Below are 22,761 nucleotides of genomic sequence, written 5' to 3'. Positions count from 1 at the left end.
TGGGGAATCCTGCATTGCTATTTCTGAACATCCTAGCTGTGCCAGAGTGCCTGAGAACATTGGCTTCTTTGTGTTTGCAAAGAGGGTCAGTCGTTATTGAGCCCCCATATCAAATGGCTCAATAGAGATGAGCTAAAAGATCTGAAATAGCAGCACTAATTTGAAGTCACCCATGTGCAGCCTAATCCCTGATTTAAGACTTTGTTGATTTACAGCCTGTTGAGTATCCTAGGGATTATTTGAAAGCACATTTTAAGCTTCAAGAAGTCTGATTTAAAATTTGCATTTTGCCCAATAACCAATGATTCTTACTCACACGAATCTTGAACTGTAGACAATGACAATGAACTGTAGCTGAATCAGTAAATATGTAGTAAGGTAGTAAGAAGTCATAATTTATTACCCCATACCTTCATTGGACAAGACAATAAACTTCGACGGCTTCACAACTTTCCCGTCAAGTGTCCAGGTGATGACAGCCGGAGGGTCAGAGATCACTGTGCACTCTAACCTCAGCCGCTCTCCATCCATCACGGTTAAATCACTCAGAGGCTGTGTGAACACCGGTGCTTTGCCTGTGCCTTGCTTCTTACCATCCTCTCCATCCACGGAATTGACTACGCTCTTCTTTTCTTCTGAAATACCATCCACATCATTATCTTTCTTCTGACTGATGCTCCCATTTTTGTTCTTTGGTTCCACTATCACATTCTCAGTTTTCTTTTCTGGGCTTGGAATGATCTCCTTTTTTGTAGTCCCTGCATCATTTTGTTTGGGAGTTTCTTCTTTTTCGGCTAAACTGTTCTTTTTGTTGTCTGGAGCAAAATTTACACCATTAATGTTTGTTTGTTTGTCCTTGGTGATTGCTGCTGTAAAAGCTGGGTCTTTCACGCTTGGCTTCTCTGATTCAATATTCTTCTTCTTAGAGAGAACAGACCTGAAGTCGGCAGGTGCACTGCTGTTATCCGGCTCTTGCGGAGGTGGTTTGGGCGAGCCCCCTTCTTTCTTCCCCAACACTGACCTAAAGTCTACTTTGGCAGGAGTGTTCGTCTTGATATCTGACCCCAGCTTAGGCCCTGCACGGGGCTTAAGGGCTGCCCTGAAGTCCATCTGTCCTCCTTAACCAATAGTTTTTTTTAAATGTTTATTTTATAGTTAGAGTTTCCAAGGGAACGTCCACAGACGTATCCTTTTTTGTGATGAGTTCTGGGGAGATCCTGGTCGTTAAAGAACTGTGTGGAGGTCCTGCTCCGTCCGTGGCTTCCTGCCGTTCTGTTTGAGCCACTGTTGGCTCAGATGCCCTGGAATAGAGTGAGGGAGGAGAGAGTGGACAAAAAGAGAGAGAATGATATTGAGCAAGAGGGATATACAGAGGAAGGGAGAGGGTTGTTGGATGAGGGGGGGTGAATGGTTTGAAAGCTTAGTCTCCATTCTATAATAGGTTAATTGGAGATGGGGACATGTTTTCTAGTCTGTATGGCATCATTGGGGACCTCTGTTGCCATATTAGGAAAACACTTCCAGTACAAAGGCTCCCATGCAGCAAGACAGCAAATCAGAGATAAATAGTTTAAGGAAGAGCATATACTACTGACTCAGGATCAGCATATCAGAGATGATGTGAAGAGATGTGGCTGGAGGGTAAAGTTTCCAGTTCTGACCAAAGATCAGAGGTTACTGGTTTTTTTTCTTTGAGGGGGGTTTAAAGGCGGAGCCTGAAGAATCTCTAAGACACAAGTTTAAAAGTGTGGGCGATGGTTTTTGATAGAGATGAGAATCAACATGTTTATTCAGCAGACACTAACAAATGCACACTAATATGGAAATTTTTGTACAAGCCGGAGCACTGGGATCACAACATACAAAAATACTCAAATAGGGAGAAACCAAGCAAGAGGAAAGTGAATTGAGTTGGAGGATTACTGAAAAAACATATAATTGTCATTAGAGTAAGAAGGAGACAGATAAAAAAAGGATTGAATTATTTGATTTCGTGTTCTCTCTAAACTTGGACAGAAACCAGAAGAGAAGTGTTCTGGGTTTTCCATGGGCATTTGTTTGGATGTGCTTAACCTGTTGACCTTTCCATTAACGGGAGCCTTATTGGACTATTCGGCAATGCATTCCACCAATCAGGACTGTGTCACATGTCTCCCACAGTTTATGTTAAAATGTTGCATCGGCTGCCTTATATGGCCATAAACATCTGTGTTACACTGCTTGGTGTATGCGGCTGAATATGTGTGTGTGTGTGTGAGAGTGTGTGTGTACTCAAAGAATGGTTTAGGGAGGACACTTAAAGATCATTTGCTAGAATTAATATCTTAGGTCAGTGGTGTTATTACTTTGACAAGATGTTAGTAAATCTTCACTGTTGCAGAAAAGTAAAGGAATTCCTCATTGCTCACATGGCAAATGTCAGGGATTTAAAACCATTCAACGCTAAAGTAGAGCTCTCTTTTTATAGCTGCAGATCTGAATTCCCCTAATTTAGAGAAGACTAAAGGTGATTAGTACTAAACAGTTTTACTCTTTAGTACTAGTATTTACTAGTTTAGTTTCCCACAAATTGTATATATATGGAAGATGAATCTCAGTATTGGACGTTGGAATTTTAATCAGAATGTCATAAGTTCTAATCCCACCACCACTAAACTGCCACTGCTGGGCCCTTAAACAAGGCCGTTAACCCTCAACTGGTCAGTTGTATAAATAAGATAATTATAAGTCACCCTGGATAAGAGACCCTTCCTAATGCTGTAAATGTAAATGTAAATATATAGATATCTATAGACTGACCAAAATTAAAGAGCCCCCTAGAAAGCTGTTTATGTAAATAAACCTAAAACACAAGGTATAGTATGAAATAAGAAGAAAGATCTAACTGGCATATAACAATATGAGTCTAATTCAATTTTAATAACCATGCAAGCTGACCATAATAGATACAGGTTAGCATAGAGCAGGTACACAGCAACAATATTCAGATTAGCATCTACTGGAAGTGCAAAAAGTAGCATTGTGCACTGACAATATGGAATAAAGAAAAAATCCCATATAAATTTGCTATAAATAAGCTGAAAGAAGGCCTTCCCTGTCCAAATGTAGTATTTGCTGCTAAGAAGCAGTCTGTATTGGATTAGTTCTGGTCATTTTCTTTTGGATAACCAATATAAATGGCACCATTAGTGTTTATAGGGAAATAATGGTCAAAATGCATTACATAGTCAAATGTATGTGGACATCACAGTCATATATGTCTCACCCCAAATCGTTGGAAAAGTAGGCAGCACAAAATTATAATATCAGTATTCCTTTCCAGTGGTGGACAATAACAAAGTAAATGTAATTTGTTACTGTACATAAGAAGCTTTTTCACATATCTGTACTTTACTGAAGTATTTCCATTTGAGAAGATTTTTACTTTAACTTTACTACATTTCAAATTCCAATATCGTAATTTTTACTTAACTACATTTTGTGAAATCAGTCGTCCTTTTTTGTATAAGTGAATAAAAAACTTGGTCAAGCACGCACTCTTTTTTAAAGTTGTTTTGATTGGCGCTTGGTGGTATCTACTTAGCACAAACATAAAGTTCAGCATCAGGTTAACAGCAAGCAAAACATTTTGAGAGGAATAAATGATAGAAGTAATTCCTGACTCGAACTTACCACAGCACCCAGCATGATTTTTTTTTAAGTAGTTCATAGAAAGGTTTTGGGCTCATGATCATTTTAATAGATCTTAATCTGTGTTTGACTAAATAATATCATTCTATTAATAGATTGGTGCGCTAAGAGTAACATTGCAGTCTTTTCACTTAAACTGAGTTGATTAAGCAAGGAGTCTTATGACAAAAAATATAATAGGACATTAAAGCTATAATAAATCATAGTACTTTGGATACTGAAGTACATTTGAAGACACATACTTTTGTACTTTTACTCAAGTAAAAGTTTAACGGGAGCAATTTCACTTTTCCTGGAGTAATATTTTACCTACTGTATTTCTATTTTAACTCAAGTACAAGGTTTGTGAACTTTATCCAAAACTGTTCCTTTCATTACAAATGGAAGTGGCCTGAACAGAGCGCTGACCCCAATTCCACTGAACATTCTTATGAATTCTTTGGAATGTACTGGAACTCTGACTGTACGCCAGATATTCTAGCGTGACATCAGTACAAAAACTCACTGATTCTCTTGTGTGTGAATGGACTTAATCACCATACCCATGGTCCAAAATCTAGGAGGAAATCCTTCCCGGAAGAGTGGAGGCAGTAATAACAGCACAGAAGAAGCCAACTACATGCAAGACTTTGTCAGCATGCACATAAGGCTGTGATGGGTAGAAGGCTGTTTGACTATATAGTGTATGAAGTAGAGACTGAGGCTGACTTCTTTTTAACCTCCTACTGCAATGGCAGACTACTGCAACCTGTTTCAGACAGTCGCATCAACAGTTTTAGTGTGCATTAGAAGTCATTTATTTATGCCTGAATTGCTGATGCATTTAAAATAGTGTCATCAAAAATTCAGAAGGTGCATGAGAATATAATGATACAATATAATAAACATGATATATATATATATATATATATATATATATATATATATATATATATATATATATATATAATGACTTAAAATTAACACGTAAACGTAAATTAATTAATTTTAACCACACTAATTAATTAATAATGTGCATTTAACACGCATTTCTGTTTTAATATTTTTTAATTAAAAATACTATATAAATAAAGAAATATACAAGGGGCGAAATTAAAACCTTCAACGCATCACATTTCTTTACGACATTTCTTTACTCAGATATATGAAAAAAAACCTCCACCAAAAAAATATTTTAGTCAGAAAACTTTTTTTATTTACTGATGCACCAAGTCCCAAATCAATCCCCAAAATTGGCCATGGTGCACACATCCGGCAATTAAAACCAACCGTGTGGAAACATAGCCAAAGTTCCGTTTAGTGTCCTGATGATTTACGTAAAATCGTTTACGTTTTAAATGCCATAATTTCTTTAAAACATTTACAAGAAAAATGTGTCTCTATGTTGAGTATGGTTTCACTAATTTTAAACATACATTGGAATAAAGCATCCATATTTGCCCATGTTCATGTTGATTCGAGAATTAAAAACTATTTATTAATTTTTCTGAACAGAGACTATGTGATTGGTTTAGTATTTCAATTGCCAAGAACAGCATGACAGAGAAGTAATTCTCAGAATGATAAACAGAAAAATGAAAGGAGTTCAAGCCAAGGAAACAGCACAGATCTGTTACATCACTAGAAAAAGCACTGGTTGTTTGAAAGTCCTGGCCAGTGTTTAAATAATTTGTGTGTGAATGGATCCAGTTTGCTTTCAATTAAAAATTATAGTATATTTTTTATCTCTAGCATTTAGATGATTTGGCTACTATTTCATATCACTGAATTAGTTATAGATACTCCATTAATCATCCACAGGACTCCTCAGTCAAACGTCTGGCAATTCAGGCATATACAAAATGCCTGAGGTGGTTGGCCATCTGGGTGCTGTTAGTTAGTAACAGTTAGTACATTATCAGGCAGGTACATGGCCTGAACACAGACACTTTACTTAAACCTTCAATCCATAAAGTTTCCATTGTTCAAAATTTTCCCAGTCTCTTTTTAGTAGAGTCCATTGCTGCCGTAGTGCAGAACATTAACCAGACGTAAGCGAGTAAGCAGACAGTGTGCGTCTCATTTTTCTCTGTCAGACAATACACCTTTTCCTTTGTTTTATTTGCAGAGCCACTCTACTGTTCGTGTCCCTCTTGGCCACTGATCTGAGCCCACGCAAGTGCACTTCTATTCCCATGCATTCAGTATATAACACAGTTTTAAACAGACTCATACTTTGTCTCAAACAAGAGCAAAGCTTTGGAAAGCATGGCATTTTAACTCTGACAGGTTACGATTAATTCCTCCCTGACCCATGCTCTATATCTCCCAGCCCCCCTTGACAACTTATAAGAACAATCATATTAAACTAGTGCTTGGATTACTTTCAGTCTCAGGATGCACACTGGGCCAAGACAAAAAATGTTGTGTTTAATCTGTTGAAGCAAAATATTTTCAACAAATCTCACTTCCTTGTCATTCCAGATATGGCACACTTAATAGCATTTGCATACTGTTTCCTTTTTTTATTAGAACTTTATGAAAGTTCATCAAAGCTGACTGAAAGCTGATTACATGATGTTCTCAGACAGATCCCTGGAAAAGTACAAGTATAGAAATAATAAAAACAAAAAAAAGGAATGTTCCAGATGAGAGGGCAGGCAGTTAATACACAGTTAATGTGATTAGAGTAGCCTGCAGGAATGATTACTAGCACAGTGTGTGTGTGTTTGCATTAGTATACAAGTATGTTTATTCTGGAAACTTCTGACTTTCTTTTAAGTTGTGTTCTTTCGCTTTACTTGTAAGTTTGTGTAAAACATTTGCCAAGTGAATGTAAATTGTAACTGTATTAACACTTTGTTAATACACACATCTCACCAATAATGATCTGGTCTTCATCCCAAATTCACCACTGCAAACATAGTTCTGGTTTAAAATGTTTTAAGATTCAAGATTTTCAAAAAGTGACCATAACATTATAAACTAATGCCAAATAGTCTGCTAAACATGCATAATGAAAAGAAATATCTATTGATCGAAAGCATAACAGCAGGAGAAAGGAGTGAGTTCCTTTTAAAATGTAGCATTCGTATACACATTCATCATGCCTCAGAGTTCGACATTTACTCACATACTAACAAGAAACACACCTTGGCAAATGCTTCGAGCTGTGCAAGCAGCACAATTTAATAAGCAAACAACTAGAAACGTTCTTTTGTGCACATGCATGCCAAGACATTTGACAAAGTCATTGTATAACATAATTGTTAACAAATAGCATTATAAAATAGTTATGGTTTTAACCCCATTGCTTTTGTTAGATGCAGACAGGGTGAACAGAGAGTTTGTTAATGTGTGGTTCCCACTGTGAAGCATGGAGGAGGAAGTGTGGTGATGCTTTGCTGATGACACTGTTGGTGAAAACTGAGGGCACACTTGTTACCAGTAAGGGGACCATAGCATTTTGCAGTGAGAACCACCCCATCTGCACTTAGTGGGACCAACATTAGTTTTCTCACAGGACAATGACCCTAAGCATGTCACTAAGTTATGTAGGAGCTATTTGTCCAAGAATGTAAGTGATAGGGCGTCTACAATCACCCGATCTAAATCCAGTTGAGATGATTTTGCATGAGTTGGATTGGAGCGTGAAGGAAAAACATAATCTGGGTCATATAACTAATTTTTGTTCCATATAGGTTCATAAATGCCTTCAATATTAACATACACTGTTGGTAACAGGGTGCAGTTAAACTTGCAAGATCTGTGGTAAAGAGTATGTTATGGTAAAGAAGAGAAACATTCTAGCAGGACATATGCAAAGGTCTGATGGGATATAAAGGGATCCAGACGATAGACACTGGTTTGAGCATTACAGAATATTATTTAATACTATGAAAGCAATATTAATCTGAAGAAGCAACAATAAACTCTATTTTCACTTAGCAAGTAATACTAGGCTATGTTAAATTCCTCCAATACTCAGTGCTGCATAAAAGAGATGGTGGGATAAAGATTAGGAGGGAATGCCCAAATATGTACCATAACCCATAGTGTATAACTTATGTCAGAAGTGTAATGAAGGAAATGATCCACTAGGTTTAAGAAGTTTCTATCCTGGGAGAGACTAGTGTGAGGGTACAGTGTTTAGACAACATCATGTGTGGTCTTTTTGGTTTTGACACCAGCACCATATATGTCCATAGACAGACCTGTACCTTTTGATCAATCATGGTTGTGCAGCCTGCTGTATGTATGCATATCAGAGATGGAAAGTAATGAATACAAATACTTTGTTACTGTACCTAAGTAAATTTTTCTGGTATCAGTACTACTTATTTATTTTTTGGACCAGTATTGCTTTTACACAAAATGTTTTACACAAACATATGTATTCTTACATTTACAAAAAGGCTCGGTACTTTAGTTTTAATCTATTTGGTAAAAAATGTTTTCTCATTGCGCACTGTTTTCAGCCCATCAACTTATTTCTTGTCATTGCTCGTTTTTTTCAGTCTACCACTGGTGTATCATTTCCTGGCTCTCACACACCACAGATGTAGGCTAGTTTACACATAATCTAGATAACAATAAGCCAGGCAGAAGGCAACAAGTATGGCTACCATGCATGAGACAGAGGGAGTCAGCAATGAAAACATGACTAAGAACAGAAACATTCCTGATCACCTGATCATCATCTTTTCTATGTTTGTGTTCTATATGGTGGTTGTGGAATGCTGGATACATTCATTAGATAACAAAATTTGAAAATGTGAAAAGGTCCAGTTACCAGTGTGACTGAAACAGATAGCTAGTTGGCTAGTTTTTACTTATGTACATGTCAGAGTCCAACCTTCTTTACTATAACTTGAGTGAAAGGTGTAGTCAGTACTTCAACTTTTACCAGAGTCTTTTAAAACATGAGTATCTGCACTTCTACTTGAGTGAAGGATGTGTGTACTTTGGCCACCTCTGATGAGTATGTACAGTATGCGTATGAGTCAGCATTACCTAGATCTCCACCTGGAGATGAAAATATAATGCGCTATAATGTTGAAGCTTATCACAGATATTCTCAAATCAATAAAATACTTGATTTAAACTCAAAAACCTGGAGTGGATCCAAAAATGTCAAATTCAGAATATTTAAACAAAATAAAATGATTGTGTTATAGTATTAGATGTGAAATTTCAAATGTATATAATAATAACAACAATGTAATTCATAACCTTCTCTCACAATGCTTATTTGGGTTAGCATTTAATTTCTTGATTTCTTTCTTTCATTCTCTGTTTGGGACATTTGCTGGGGGTGAGCAAGGAACAATTACAGAAAAGGAGCACTCCTCCACACAGATCTTCTCTAGATCAGTCAGGTTTCTGGCCTGTCGCTGAGAAACACAGAGTTTGAGCTCCCTCCAAAGATTCTCTATTGGGTTTAGGTCTGGAGACTGGCTAGGCCACGCCAGAACCTTGATATGCTTTTTACATATACTTTGATATGCTTGGTTATCCTGGCTGTGTGCTTCGGGTCATTGTCATGTTGGAAGACCCAGCCTCGACCCATCTTCAATGCTCTAACTGAGGGAAGGAGGTTGTTCCCCAAAATCTCGCAATACATGGCCCTGGTCATCCTCTCCTTAATAAAGTGCAGTCGCCCTGGCCCATGTGCAGAAACCCCTCACCCAGAGAAATTTCTCACCTTCCTTAGGATCATTGAGACCCCACGAGGTGAGATCTTGCATGGAGCCCCAGTCCGAGGGAGATTGACGGTCATGTTTAGCTTCTTCCATTTTCTAATGATTGCTCCAACAGTGGACCTTTTTTCACCAAGCTGCTTTGCAATTTCCCCGTAGCCCTTTCCAGCCTTGTGGAGGTGTACAGTTTTGGCTCTAGTGTCTTTGGACAGCTCTTTGGTCTTGGCCATGTTAGTAGTTGGATTCTTACTGATTGTATGGGGTGGACAGGTGTCTTTATGCAGCTAACGACCTCAAACAGGTGCATCTAATTTAGAATAATAAATGTAGTGGAGGTGGACATTTTAAAGGCAGACTAACAGGGTCAGAATTCTAGTTGATAGACAGGTATTCAAATACTTATTTGCAGCTGTATCATACAAATAAATAGTTTAAAAATCAAATATTGTGATTTCTGGATTTTTTTTTGTTTAGATTATGTCTCTCACAGTGGACATGCACCTACGGTGACAATTTCAGACCCTCCATGATTTCTAAGTGGAAGAACTTGCAAAATAGCAGAGTGTTCAAATACTTATTTTCCTCACTATATATATATATATATATATATATATATATATATATATATATATATATATATATATATATATATATATATATATATATATATTATATTATATAGTTTTTATACTTTATTTATCAGTCTTCTTTTTCTTTGTATTATTTTTCTCCCCATTCTATTCCCTCATACCGGACCGTCGTAATAAGCATTTCACTGCATGTCGTACCCTGTATGTATGTGTATGTGACAAATAAAATTTGATTTTTGATTTAGATTTTTGAATTTTTTTTATGTTTGTAGTTGGAGCAAGAAATTAAAACATTAACCATAACCATAAATCCACAGTAAAGATTTGTGTGATTAAAAGAAAAATCAAAAATGCCTTTTCCCCTCCAGTTTGTGCAATATTTAAAAATGATATTTTAGTCCTGAAGTTACTGTATATATCATCAGCACACCCAAAGCTTGTGCAGAAACATACTTGTTGCTACTACCAATCAACATCATAACAGCTTGAATTGTTATGAATGATGTTCTCTTATTTAGAAACAAATATTAGAAAGAAAATAAAACAATTGTTGAAAATAAAATTACCCACAGTTACAAGGTTAGACAATTTCCTCGTTCTGGGCGAAAATGTAAATTGGAAACAGACATGCTTTATGATTAGTTATGTGTATTACATAGAAAGTTCTTGTTTATTACATAATTTTTTCATACATAAAGCCATGTTAACCTTTTTCTCCGCACTAAACAAATATATTGCATTCATGGTATGTTTCATTATAGTCTTAATTTCTGAAGAAAGAAAACATAACACTCAAATGTTTCATCCAAAATGGGTTCTTGACCCAATACTACCCTTAGTGTTACTTTTTAAAATCTAATACTTACTAGATTGCACAGCATTTTGAGCTATTGTATTTAAAAAAATACATATATAATAATAGTAATAATAATAATAATGATAATAATAATAAGTTAATGTAAAGTCAATGTAATATACTGTACAGTCATTGGTACTCCTGCTAAATATGACCTCAATACTGCTCTCAAATATGACTATATCTTTATATATATATATATATATATATATATATATATATATATATATATATATATATATATATATATACACACAGATGGATTATATTATTTAATACTATGAAAGCAATATTAATCTGAAGAAGCAACAATAAACTCTATTTTCACTTAGCAAGTAATATATATATATATATATATATATATATATATATATATATATATATATATATATATATATATATATATATTTATTTATTTTTTTCTCATTCTATGCAAAAATGATGCTGTTCTTTTGATTTTTTTTTACTTATTTTAAATGATATCTTTCTTGCATTTCTTGAATAATATTTTTCTTACATACTTTATAATTAGTTGAGTTCTTTCATTAGTCCCTTTTTTTAATGCATGAAAAGGTTTCTTGGACATATACTACCATTAGTACTGTATTTATTTTTCTTATTTACTTCTTCAGCAATTTTTATAATAATAATAATAATAATAATAATAATAATAATAATAATAATAATAATAATAATAATAATGAACAGATCTGTACTCTCACATTTCAAACATTAACTAATATCGCCTTAAGGGGGCGCCGGAGAGCTGTAAAGTCATGATGGGCGGGATCAAATCGTACTACTGTTATGATTAGTGTAGAAGGTCCGGGTAGGCGGAGAATCTGGGCGTGCTTTTAACTACTGTAGTATCCAAACTTCCGCATTCGGGGATTTTTACTGGATTGAATGAAATCAAGAATTCTGTACTGGGTTTTAAGTAAATCGTACTTAAAACAAGATCGTGTCTGGTAGAACAAATACAGATATTTAATACGCTCCAGCTTGGCTACTAGGTATATATATCTATAAAAACAACACGAGACAAGGAATATATTTGAAATAATCGTCGCATCTACTGAGGTTATCTGCGTCTATACCATAATGATGTTAAAGGCAATTATTCTGATCGGCGGCCCTCAGAAAGGTGAGTCGTGTTTGTGAGACCTGGATAACATTTTGCTGTGCACCTGTCGTGTGAATGGAAATGTGGAATACGGAGTTTACGATGACGTGGCGCTGAGAAATAAATGACACGTGACGTCACTGTTTATAAAGCAAGCACTATTGTGTCAAGAAATATTTCAATATAGAAATAGAATAACAAACAAAAAAGTAAAGAAAATAGCACTTTAATATATCAGACCATGAGCCATGTTCCTATGTTCCAGTACTGTCACTATTTTATATATCTATCTATCTATCTATCTATCTATCTATCTATCTATCTATCTATCTATCTATCTATCTATCTATATATATATATATATATATATAAAAACACATTACCCGTCAAAAGTTTGAACACACCGTCTCCTTCAGTGTCTTTTTTTTTTTCTTTTTTACTACTGAAAACATCCAACATCCAAACTATGACAGAACACGTACGGAATTATGCAGCAAACAAAAACGTGTTAAATCCCGAATATCTTTTATATTTTCAATTCTAGGGGGAGTGGTGGCTCCAGCGGTTAAGGCGCTGGGTTGCCGATCGGAAGGTCTGGGGTTCAAGCCTTGGTATCGCCAAGCTGCCACTCTTGGGCCCTTGAGCAAGGCCCTTAACCCCTTTATGCTCTATGCTATCCGGGGGTCCCTTAAGAGGGAAATATCAAGGTCTGTGACGTCGGAGTGACGGAGGGCCGCCTTCCCGTCGGCTCACCACCTGCAGGAGGGACCGTAAGGGACGTTGCTGTGAGGATTGGGCAGCAGTCGAAGGCGGGGGCCTGCTTAGAGTGCTGCCCCCGCGACCCGAATTACGGATAAGCTGGAGAAAATGAATGAATGAATGAATTTTCAATTCTTCAAAATACCCACCTTTTGTCTTATCTTGAATCTTGAAGAAGGTGTCGAGTGCTTGTTTGCTGCTTTTTATTCACTCTCCGGTCCAAAACCATCTTACCTGGATATAGATTGGGTGATTGAGGAGGTCAAGTGTTCTGACACAGCACTCCATCACTCTCCTTCTTGACCGATAATCTCATACACAACATGGAAGAATGTTTGGGGTCATTGTCCTGTTGGAAAACAAATAATAGTCCCACTGAGTGCAAATCAGATCGAATTGTAAGTCGCTGCAAAATTCTGTGGTAGCAATGCTGGTTAGGTGTGCCCTCAATTTTGACTAAATCACCAACAGTGTCACTACTTTAAGCACTTATAGGGCTATTGATTCTCTACTCACCCTTTCCTCTGCACAGGACAACTGATGCTCTGAAGCAAATGTCACAAATAATCACTTGACAAAACAAAACTGAAAACCATTCCAAGTGACTACCTTGTAAATCTTATGAAAGGATGCCATGAGTGTGCCAAGCCGTAATGAAAGTTAATTGTAATTACTTTAGACAATCTAAAATATTAAACATATTCTGGGTTGGTAAACCCTTTTTTTTCCCCTGTAACTACATTAGACTGGTGACATTATTTACAGCATTTATTTCCCAAACATTTCACAACTCTCCGAATGATCACAGCGCAAGTTGTCTCAGGTCAGTGGGTTGAACACAAAGATTTTAAGATCCATAACTACAAAAGCTGGATTAAGAGTGCTCACCATAGCAGATCTATACATGTGCTGCTGTGGAGGCGGAGGGTAGAATGGAAATCTATGTAGCACACATAGAAGGTAGATATTTAATCAGAGTTACATAGATGGAGAAGCACGCCAGGTGTGTAAGAGCTGAACTAGACATGTACCTTATAAGTAAATATTCTGTAATTTTGACACAGCTGGTTGCATGGCTGTGCACATTATTAAAATATAAATTTGTGCCTATTTCTAGGAACTCGGTTCCGGCCTCTGTCGTTTGAAGTGCCCAAACCTCTCTTTCCCGTGGCTGGTGTGCCCATGCTCCAACATCACATCGAAGCTTGTGCCAAGGTAAGAAATCTTAAGCACTCTGAAGCACTTTATCATTAATGCATAATCACAGCCTGTTGAAGAAAGCAGCACATTAAGACTCTTTATTAGATTATCCCACCATTTCATTCAGAGATTTTTCTCATTATATGACTATGAACTATTGAACCAATCCAATAAACTTAAATGCAGCTTTAAAAGAGAGGCAATAGAAGTAAAGCCACTGATGGCGTCTGGAATTTGAAATTCCCAATAGTGTTGAAAAAAAAAATGCAAAAGCTTGTGTGAAACAATTTCAATATAATTGGCTGCTCTTCCTCAACAGGTGCCCAATATGAAGGAAATCATCCTGATTGGGTTTTACCAGCCTAATGAGGAGCTGAACCGCTTCATAGCCTCTGCCCAGCAAGAGTATAAACTCTCAGTAAGGTAGGCAATGGGGATAAACCTGTTACTTGTTATATGTAGGAAACATAACTTCACAGACATGCTGTTATGGGAAAAGACTCATCAACATGCTAGTATGATGTAGCCGAATCCACAGCAAACACCCTGAATTGGATTATTTTCCAATAACTAAATGTTGCAATGTGTTTTATTCACCTTATACCACAGTGATCTAATTTGGACAATAATGGCTGTAGGTTGAGTTATTTTCAGGGGACAGTAAATCTATACTGCTATACAAGCTGCACAATTATATTGCCAAAAGTATTGGGTCACCTGACCTTTCCTGCTATTTGTGGTTCTATAACTGTTACAAAAAAAGCTGAAGGCACTCAATTGTACAGGACGTCTTTAGATGCTCTATAATAAAATTTTAAATTCACTTGAACTTGGAAATCCAAACCTGTTCCAGCATGGCAATGCCCCTGTGCACAAAGTGAGTTCCTTATAAACATGGTTTACATGCTGTGGAGAGGAAGATCTTGAGTGGCCTGCTATAGAGCTCTGATCTCATCCCTACTGAACACCTTTTGGATGAATTGGAACACTCACTGCACCCCAGGTCTCCTTACCTACATCAGTACCTACCTTTTGTAATACCCTTGTGGCTGAACACAACTATCCGTAAGCACACTCCAAAATGTAGTGGAACAGCTTCTTGGATGAGTGGAAGGAATTATAAGAGCAATTTGGGACAAAATGTGGAATGCAATGCTCAAAAATCACATACCGTGCTTATGACCAGGTGACCCAATACTTTTGGCAATATAGTTTATATATATATATGTAATTAATGTAAACCAAATTACATTTCCAAGGCTACAAATGGCAATTTATTTATTTATGCTGATGAAATATAAAAAGGTTGGGAACCCCCTAAAACTATAGCAGCTATAAAGTCTCATCTTCTCACCAGATCCTCCTAACAAGTAAATTCAATTTAAATCATTTAATTTCTATCTTTATTTAAATATTTGGAACCATCTGAGTATATTTGATTTTGTTTTGTTGCAACATGTTTAGATACCTACAGGAGTTTGCAGCACTGGGCACAGGTGGTGGCATTTACCATTTCCGAGACCAGATCCTGTCTGGGGGACCGTCTGCGTTCTTCCTTATGAATGCTGACGTTTGCTCCGAGTTCCCCCTGCAGGACATGCTTCGTTTCCACCACCAGCGTGGAAACTCTCACTGTGGAATTATTTTGGGCACTACGGTAAAAGTCTGAATGATTACAGAGGAATTAAAAGTGAGGCTGCGCTGAGGTTGTACATCAGGTATAAGCATCATACACTTTTGTTGTCTGTTCCTCCAGGCTAACAGAAAGCAGTCTATGAACTATGGATGTATTGTGGAGAATCAGGAAACAAATGAGGTACGTTTTGAACCCCGCGGTTTAAACAACGAAGCGGCTAACTTATGAATTTTTTCCTGGGTTTTCCCGGTTTCACAAACTTCAAGCCAAAAAACTGAGCGACATAACATTAGACCAATGACATTTCCAAACGGAAACGAAAAAACGCACCTCACCTGTGTTCTGAGCTGCACGGCTTCGGGAGAAAAAACTTTTTTTTTTTTTTACGCACGACGATGCCAAAAGATAAACTCCCGAGAGAAATAGTTGTGAAAGGAAGGAGGAAGACAGTGAACAATGACTTTCTTGGTCGGCTACTGTTTAGACACAAGCCGTTGTAGCGTGTTGAGTCTGGGTGAAGGGAGAGCTCGCTAACTCCAGTTGCAACAGAAATCATATAAGCACAGACAGGTTTCCAAAACTCGTGCTTTTTTATTTTTCTTGGCAACAGCGTTAAGGGTTAGTCAAAGAAACTTAGAAATGAGCATCAAAAAATAATAAGGACATATTCCTCGTCTTGCACACACGCAGTAATAGCGGAAAAATGCTGTGCCGGTCTTTTCCCAAAATACCGCTATGCTCCTAAAGGTTGCGCAACATATTTCACCTGTTGTAACGTGTCTTTCGTTAAAGCCTGTGTAAAGTACATTAGTGTAGACACCTGTGGCTTATAGACAGGTGCGGCTTATTTATGTTAAAAATAAAAATATTTGTAAAATTCAGTGGGTACGCTTTATAGTCCGGAAATTACGGTATGTATGTATGTATGTATGTATGTATGTATGTATCTATCTATCTTTCCATATCTATCTATCTATCTATCTATCTATCTATCTATCTATCTATCTATCTATCTATCTATCTATCTATCTGTCTGTCTGTCTGTCTGTCTGTCTGTCTGTCTGTCTGTCTGTCTGTCTGTCTGTCTGTCTATCTAACCATATAGGTGTACATGCATACATGTAATTACAAAATATTGTGTTAAAGATAGAGATATTTAGTTCCTTTTGTTCTTCTTGGGCAGGTGCTACATTTTGTGGAGAAACCCAGTACATTCATAAGTGACATTATCAACTGTGGCATCTATTTGTTCACCCCTGAGATTTTTGCCCACATCGGAACAGTGTTTCAGAGAAATCAAGAAGACCGACTGCTGTAAGTATCGTTCAAAGCAGCGGTTCATTAAAAAACTAAACATTTTTTTTTTTAGAAAAAACAAATAAAAATTCCACGGATACTCCTCATCTCTCTATAGAGATTTGTTGTCCATATTTAAACTCATTTCTAACCAGCCATTACAAACGTTACATTTCCACAGAGAGGAGCCTCCTTGTGGCAGGCAGTTGCGAGAACTCATCCGCTTGGAGCAGGACGTCTTTACAATGCTGGCCGCACAGAAACAACTGTACGTCTACAAAACGCAGCACTTCTGGAGCCAGATTAAATCGGCAGGGTATGCACGTTAGCGTTCGGTCTTTTCCTTCATGTCAAACTGGAACATTTCTAACACTGTACATGATTTGATTGACAGCTCAGCGATATATGCAAGCCGTTTGTACCTGAAGCGGTATAATGAGACGCATCCGGAAAGACTGGCCAAAAACCAAGATGGAGGCCCAAAAATAATGGGTATTATTATTATTATTATTATTATTATTACTACCATTATTCTTATTACAATACACCTTGTGTAGAACTAAATACATAGAGAATACCTTCCACCTACAGGGGACGTATATATCCATCAGACTGCTCATATCGACCCCACAGCTGTTGTAAGTATATTATGGCAATCTTCAAACATCAGGCTGAAGAGTGTCTATGGAGTTTTATGTTATTGCATAACCTGTTTTTAATACCTCTTCAGCTGGGTCCTAACGTCTCGATAGGGAAAGGTGTAATAATCGGTGCAGGAGTTCGAGTGAGAGAATCAATTGTCCTACACGGCGCTACGCTGCAGGTACAGAAGCCTAGTATTCCTCAGATGCAGAGTGTAGCTACACGATCTGATTTTTGTTTTTATTAGTTTTGTGTTGTCCTGCTGTTATGTTTCGTGAGCGCATTTCCACAGATTTTGCAGTATTACAGGTCCCAAAAGAAAACGACTGAGGCAATGTGTTGTGGAAGCCAGAACGGGGGGGAAAAAACATGCATGATGAATAGGATGTGCATAAAAAGTCTTGCATTCTCTTGTTCCAGGACCACTGTTGTGTACTTAACAGCATCGTAGGCTGGGACAGTACGGTCGGAAGGTGGGCGAGAGTGGAAGGGACGCCAAGTGACCCCAACCCCAATGATCCCTACGCTAAAATTGACAGCGAGACTCTGTTCAGGGATGGAGGTTTGACTCCATCAATCACAATACTGGGTAACGTTTCTACTTATCAAGCTAAACGTGCAAGTTAAGGGTTTTAGGCTTTAAATTAGTTGCGTTTTGTTACCATAGTCAATAACAGTGGATGAAAGAGCGCCGTGATGCGACGAAGATGTCATCAGAAGCGATCAGTCGTTCATAAAGTGCGTCGGATCAGAAAACGATTTTTCTCATTTTGTGTTCGCCACGCATCATTCGCTCGTAAAGTGAAACCCGCAATAGCACAGTACAGGAAACAAAAGTGATTAGTTCACCGCCTGAGTCTTTTATTTGTCATATGACAGCCACATAGGCTCTGTGCAGAAAAACAGAAATGATTAGTTCACCTCATCTTCTGGTCCGAGTTTTTCGTTCATTTGTCACCTAAAAGCCACACAGTCTCTCTACAGGAAACAGAAATTAATGATTTGGACTGGAGACGAAATGGAGGTGAACTTATCATTTCTTCTTCCTGTACAGAGACTGAACAAATTTGCCCTCGGCCACCATATTATTTTTTTTCTGTTTCAGAATATGATCAAAGTTACTTTAAGTAGACCTTAAGTAGAACTTGGCTATTGAAAATGAAACATACATTTTATTTTGCTCAAATGAATTGAATGAACAAAGTAACCATTTTTTTTCTCCCTAAGTTTAAGGAAACGCGACCATAAGATTTGTGTGTTTTTTGAACATCCACTTCTCATTTAGTTTCCATTTTCTGATATAATAATCACATTTCTGGTAAGATGAACAGCTAGATTTGAAAGTGTGCTTGTGGAGATTTGTGCTCATTAAGTGACAAAGATGGTCTAGAAGTTAGGATGTGGTGCTCTCACTGCTCCGGCCCGGGTTCAATCCCGGGTCAGGGAACCAACCCCAGCCATTAGGGTTGCACAAGCCAGTGCACGCTTAATGCCGGTCCCAAGCCCGGATAAATGCCGAGGGTTGCGTTAGGAAGGGCATCCAGCGTAAAAACGTGCCAAATCAAACATGCGGATCATGAATATGGATGATCCGCTGTGGCGACCCCTAATAGGAGAAGCCGAAAGAAAGTGACAAAGATTTAAGTGAAATAAGGTACCGATGTAGGATGTGGAGGCATGGGTTCATCCCAAAGATGTTCAGTAGGGTTGAGGTCAGGGTTCTATAGCAGTTTACCGAAGATCTTCCACTCGAAACCATGCAAATCATTGCCATGCTGGAACAGATTTGAGTGTCCTAACTCAAGTGAAGGGAAAATGTATTGCATCCAAACACAGTTGTGTGCCCTCAACCCTCATACTGTATATATAATCTCACATCACATTTATATATAAGCATGTGTATAAGCATGCATATAGATTGCTCAACATTTAATATACGTACTGTTTCTTATTGGGACTCCGTCATTTGTTTCCATTTGATACACATGATTACCAATTGGACAGGTTTATGGTGGGGGGGGTTTCTATTCAGATTGATGTCATTTTTATTTAAGGAATAAAACACCACCGAGCATATTGTCATTGGAAAATCACCAGGGAAAATTTTTCAGCAACATCATGTCCTGTAGTGTTTTATTTCTTTTATACTACAGCATTTTCCCACCTTTTTTTTTATTTTACATGAACTAATAATGAATTAATAGAAATTACATTTAATTACATACAATTTTGTTGAATTTAGTTGCATCTTTAGCTGACACGAGACTCCTTAGAAATGTGATCCATATAGAAATTAATACACGCATTTTAAAATCGTTTATATTGTGTGCTAGTTGTTCCTAGTGTATGCAAAAAAATCTAATAATGGGAGTGTTTTCACTAGATGGAGCTGTTGCTTTCAGGCACTCAGCATCCATCCAGGTGCCACACTGCAGTCAGAGCGGTTTGAGGGTCAGAAAGAAATCTGAGAGAAAAGGCAGGCCAGTCAAGCGTTTCATCAGCGATCTGCATTTATATGACATTAATTTAAACCTCTGATGTAGTGTTTTTTCTTCCTCTTTTTTTCCCCCCTCAGGTTGCAATGTGAATATTCCATCAGAAGTCATCATTCGTAACTCGATCGTACTTCCTCACAAGGATCTCAACAGGAGCTTCCAGAACCAAATCATCCTCTAGAGAACCCTCTTGTCTTAAACATGCGAACAGAAAATTAGAAACAATATAGTGATTAGACAGATTATTTTTTATATAACGTATGCAGTATTTGGTGTCTACTGTTTTGGGTGTTTGTTAACCGCTCTGATGGGTTTTTTGTTCTTTTTCTTTATTCTCTGTTTTTTGTATGGAATTGTATTGGTATAAAGCACATAATAAGGTGGTCTTATTAATCTACCTGGTAAATGAATGTAAGTATTGTAAGTAATAAATTTCCTTCCCTAACATTTAAAAGCCTATGAGTTATTTTCAACATGGTGGTCCCATCTTGGATGCTGAAGGTCCTTGATGCTGCATGTTTACATGAAGTGAAATGACTTTTGTGAGACTTGTGCCCTGTGTTTCCATACTGATATTTAACAAGTGAGCATAGTGAGAATGCATTTGAATGTATCACTGGTTTTGACTGAAGCGTTACTCATTGTATACAATGATTTCCTGAAGGTTTGTGGGATGATAATGTATTCCTAAGCATTACCAATAAGTACAGAGGAAAGCTTGACAATAACTTTACCAGTAAATACAATGTCAATAACTTTACTAATAAGTATAGAGTAACATAAATATTACCAATAAATACAAAGTGAAGAGTGTCAGTCACATAAACAAGTCACATGAATAAGAACAATGTTCACTGCATATAGCCCTTATATTTATTTGTTATACATATATATTTACATATTTATAACTATTTACACTTGTCAGTTTGCACAATGCTACTATTTGCACTTCTGGTAGATACTAAGCTGCATTTCGTTGCTGTGTACCTGTACAATGCAATGACACTAAAGTTTATATCGGTCTAACATTAACATTACCAATAACAATGAGTACAGAGTGAAGTGTCATTAACTTTACCAAAGATTAAAGAGTGTCATTATTATTACCAATGAGTTCAGAATAAAGTTTTCTTAACATTACTAATGAGTCCAGAGTGAAGAGTAGCATTGATATTACCAACGAGTATAGAGTGAATGAAGATTGTCATTAGTACATAGTAGCATTAGCATTAACAATGAATACAGAGTAACAATCACATTTTTCACTGCCGAGAGCAATTATAATTTATTTATTGTACTTGCTCAACAGCGTCCTCACATTTTCACTGCCTATAGCCTTTATTTTTATTTGTTGTATATATTTACATATTTATCCGCACTTCTCATTTTGCACAATGCTACTATTTGCACTTCTGGTAGATGCTGCAAACTGCATTTCGTTGCTGCGTATCTGTACTATGCGAAGACAAAGTTGTATCTGTCTATCATTAACATTACCAATAAGTACAGAGTAACATTAACATTAACATTTTCACTGCCCAGAGCATTTCTAATTGATTTATTGCACTTGCGTAACAGCTTCCGCGCATTTTCACTGCCCATAGCATTTATTTTTATTTGTTGTATATATATTTACATATTTATCTGCATTTTTTAGTTTGCACAATGCTACTCTTTGCACTTCTGGTAGATGCTTAACTGCATTTTGTTGCTGTGTACCTGTACTATGCAATGACACTAAAGTTGTGTCTATTCATCTAACATTAGCATTAACAATGAGCACAGAGTGAAGTGTCATTAACTTTACTGAAGAATGAAGCGCGTCATTAATATTACCAATGAGTTCAGAATGAAGTGTTATTAACATTACTAATGAGTACAGAGTGAAGAGTGTCATTAACATTAACATACAAATGAGTACATAGTAGCATTAGCATTACCAATGAGTACAGAGTAACATTAACATTCACATTTTGCACTGCCCAGAACATTTATAATTTATTTATTGTACTTGCTTAACAGCTTCCGCACATTTTCACTGCCTATAGCCTTTATTTTTATTCGTTGTAAACATTTTTACATATTTATCTGCACTACTCAGTTTGCACAATGCTACTATTTGCACTTCTGGTAGATGCTTAACTGCCTTTTGTTGCTGTGTACCTGTACTAAGCTGGTGTTGGATCTGTGATGGTCGCAAATGTTGATCTTACAAACTGTTAATCTTACATTCCAGTGCTCATGTTAGTTCTCACTCTCCAGTGTTCTGTATTCTTGTTTAAAGATTTATGATCACTCTCTTGATGTCACCCAAATGAGGATGGGTTCCCCTTTTGAGTCTGGTTCCTCTCAAGGTTTCTTCCTCATAACATCTAAGGGAGTTTTTCCTTGCTACAGTCGCCATGGCTGCTCATCAGGGATAAATGCACACCATTTACCTTAACTGTTAAACTCTGTAAAGCTGCTTTGAGATAATGTGTTGTGAAAAGTGCTATAGAAATAAAATTGACTTGACTTGACTTGACTTACTATGCAATGACAAAGTTGTATCGATCTGTCAGTAATCTTACCAATGAGTTCCGAATCAAGAGTGTTATATACAATACTAATGAGCAGGGATGAGCAGTATTTATGATACATTTATTTCAACTGCCTCTGATTGGTGCCTGCTCATTTGTTTTCGCAGACAAGTTGGGATCAGAACACAAAACTGATCCATATGGAAGAAGATGGTGAAGGTAAGAAACGTGCAGGCTGACAGCTTTCAAATAGGAGTCCAATGATCGATAAATAAAT

At 37.0% G+C, this 22,761-nt stretch overlaps 2 protein-coding genes across 2 annotated transcripts in view; one reads left to right on the top strand and one right to left on the bottom strand.

The window, feature by feature from the left end:
• mylkb (myosin light chain kinase b) overlaps positions 1 to 22,761 on the bottom strand; it is a 40,046-nt gene that overhangs the window by 11,441 nt on the left and 5,844 nt on the right. Inside the window, exon 2 of the mRNA XM_083524102.1 lies at positions 411 to 1,301. Coding sequence (XP_083380228.1) covers positions 411 to 1,110 — 700 coding nt within the window. The 5' untranslated portion in view covers positions 1,111 to 1,301. The remainder of the gene's footprint in view (positions 1 to 410; positions 1,302 to 22,761) is intronic.
• On the top strand, positions 11,634 to 20,419 carry gmppab (GDP-mannose pyrophosphorylase Ab). Its single transcript, XM_083524134.1, has 12 exons — positions 11,634 to 11,958; positions 13,814 to 13,911; positions 14,216 to 14,319; positions 15,361 to 15,553; positions 15,653 to 15,712; positions 16,716 to 16,846; positions 17,010 to 17,144; positions 17,223 to 17,320; positions 17,420 to 17,466; positions 17,559 to 17,651; positions 17,891 to 18,059; positions 20,046 to 20,419. Exons 1-12 carry the CDS (start codon positions 11,916 to 11,918, stop codon positions 20,144 to 20,146), a joined length of 1,272 nt encoding a protein of 423 aa, XP_083380260.1. The 5' UTR covers positions 11,634 to 11,915; the 3' UTR covers positions 20,147 to 20,419.

The sequence above is a fragment of the Silurus aristotelis genome (assembly GCF_946808225.1).
Source record: "Silurus aristotelis genome assembly, chromosome: 2".
NCBI classification, from domain to species: domain Eukaryota; kingdom Metazoa; phylum Chordata; class Actinopteri; order Siluriformes; family Siluridae; genus Silurus; species Silurus aristotelis.
This window is presented reverse-complemented; position numbering and strand designations above follow the sequence as displayed.

Excerpts from the sequence above, each read along its gene's own strand:
- gmppab (XM_083524134.1), top strand. The coding sequence starts at position 11,916 with ATGATGTTAAAGGCAATTATTCTGATCGGCGGCCCTCAGAAAG. Across the intron at positions 11,959-13,813 it reads GATCGGCGGCCCTCAGAAAG|GAACTCGGTTCCGGCCTCTG; the intron begins GTGAGTCGTGTT and ends GCCTATTTCTAG. Across the intron at positions 18,060-20,045 it reads TCCATCAATCACAATACTGG|GTTGCAATGTGAATATTCCA; the intron begins GTAACGTTTCTA and ends TTCCCCCCTCAG.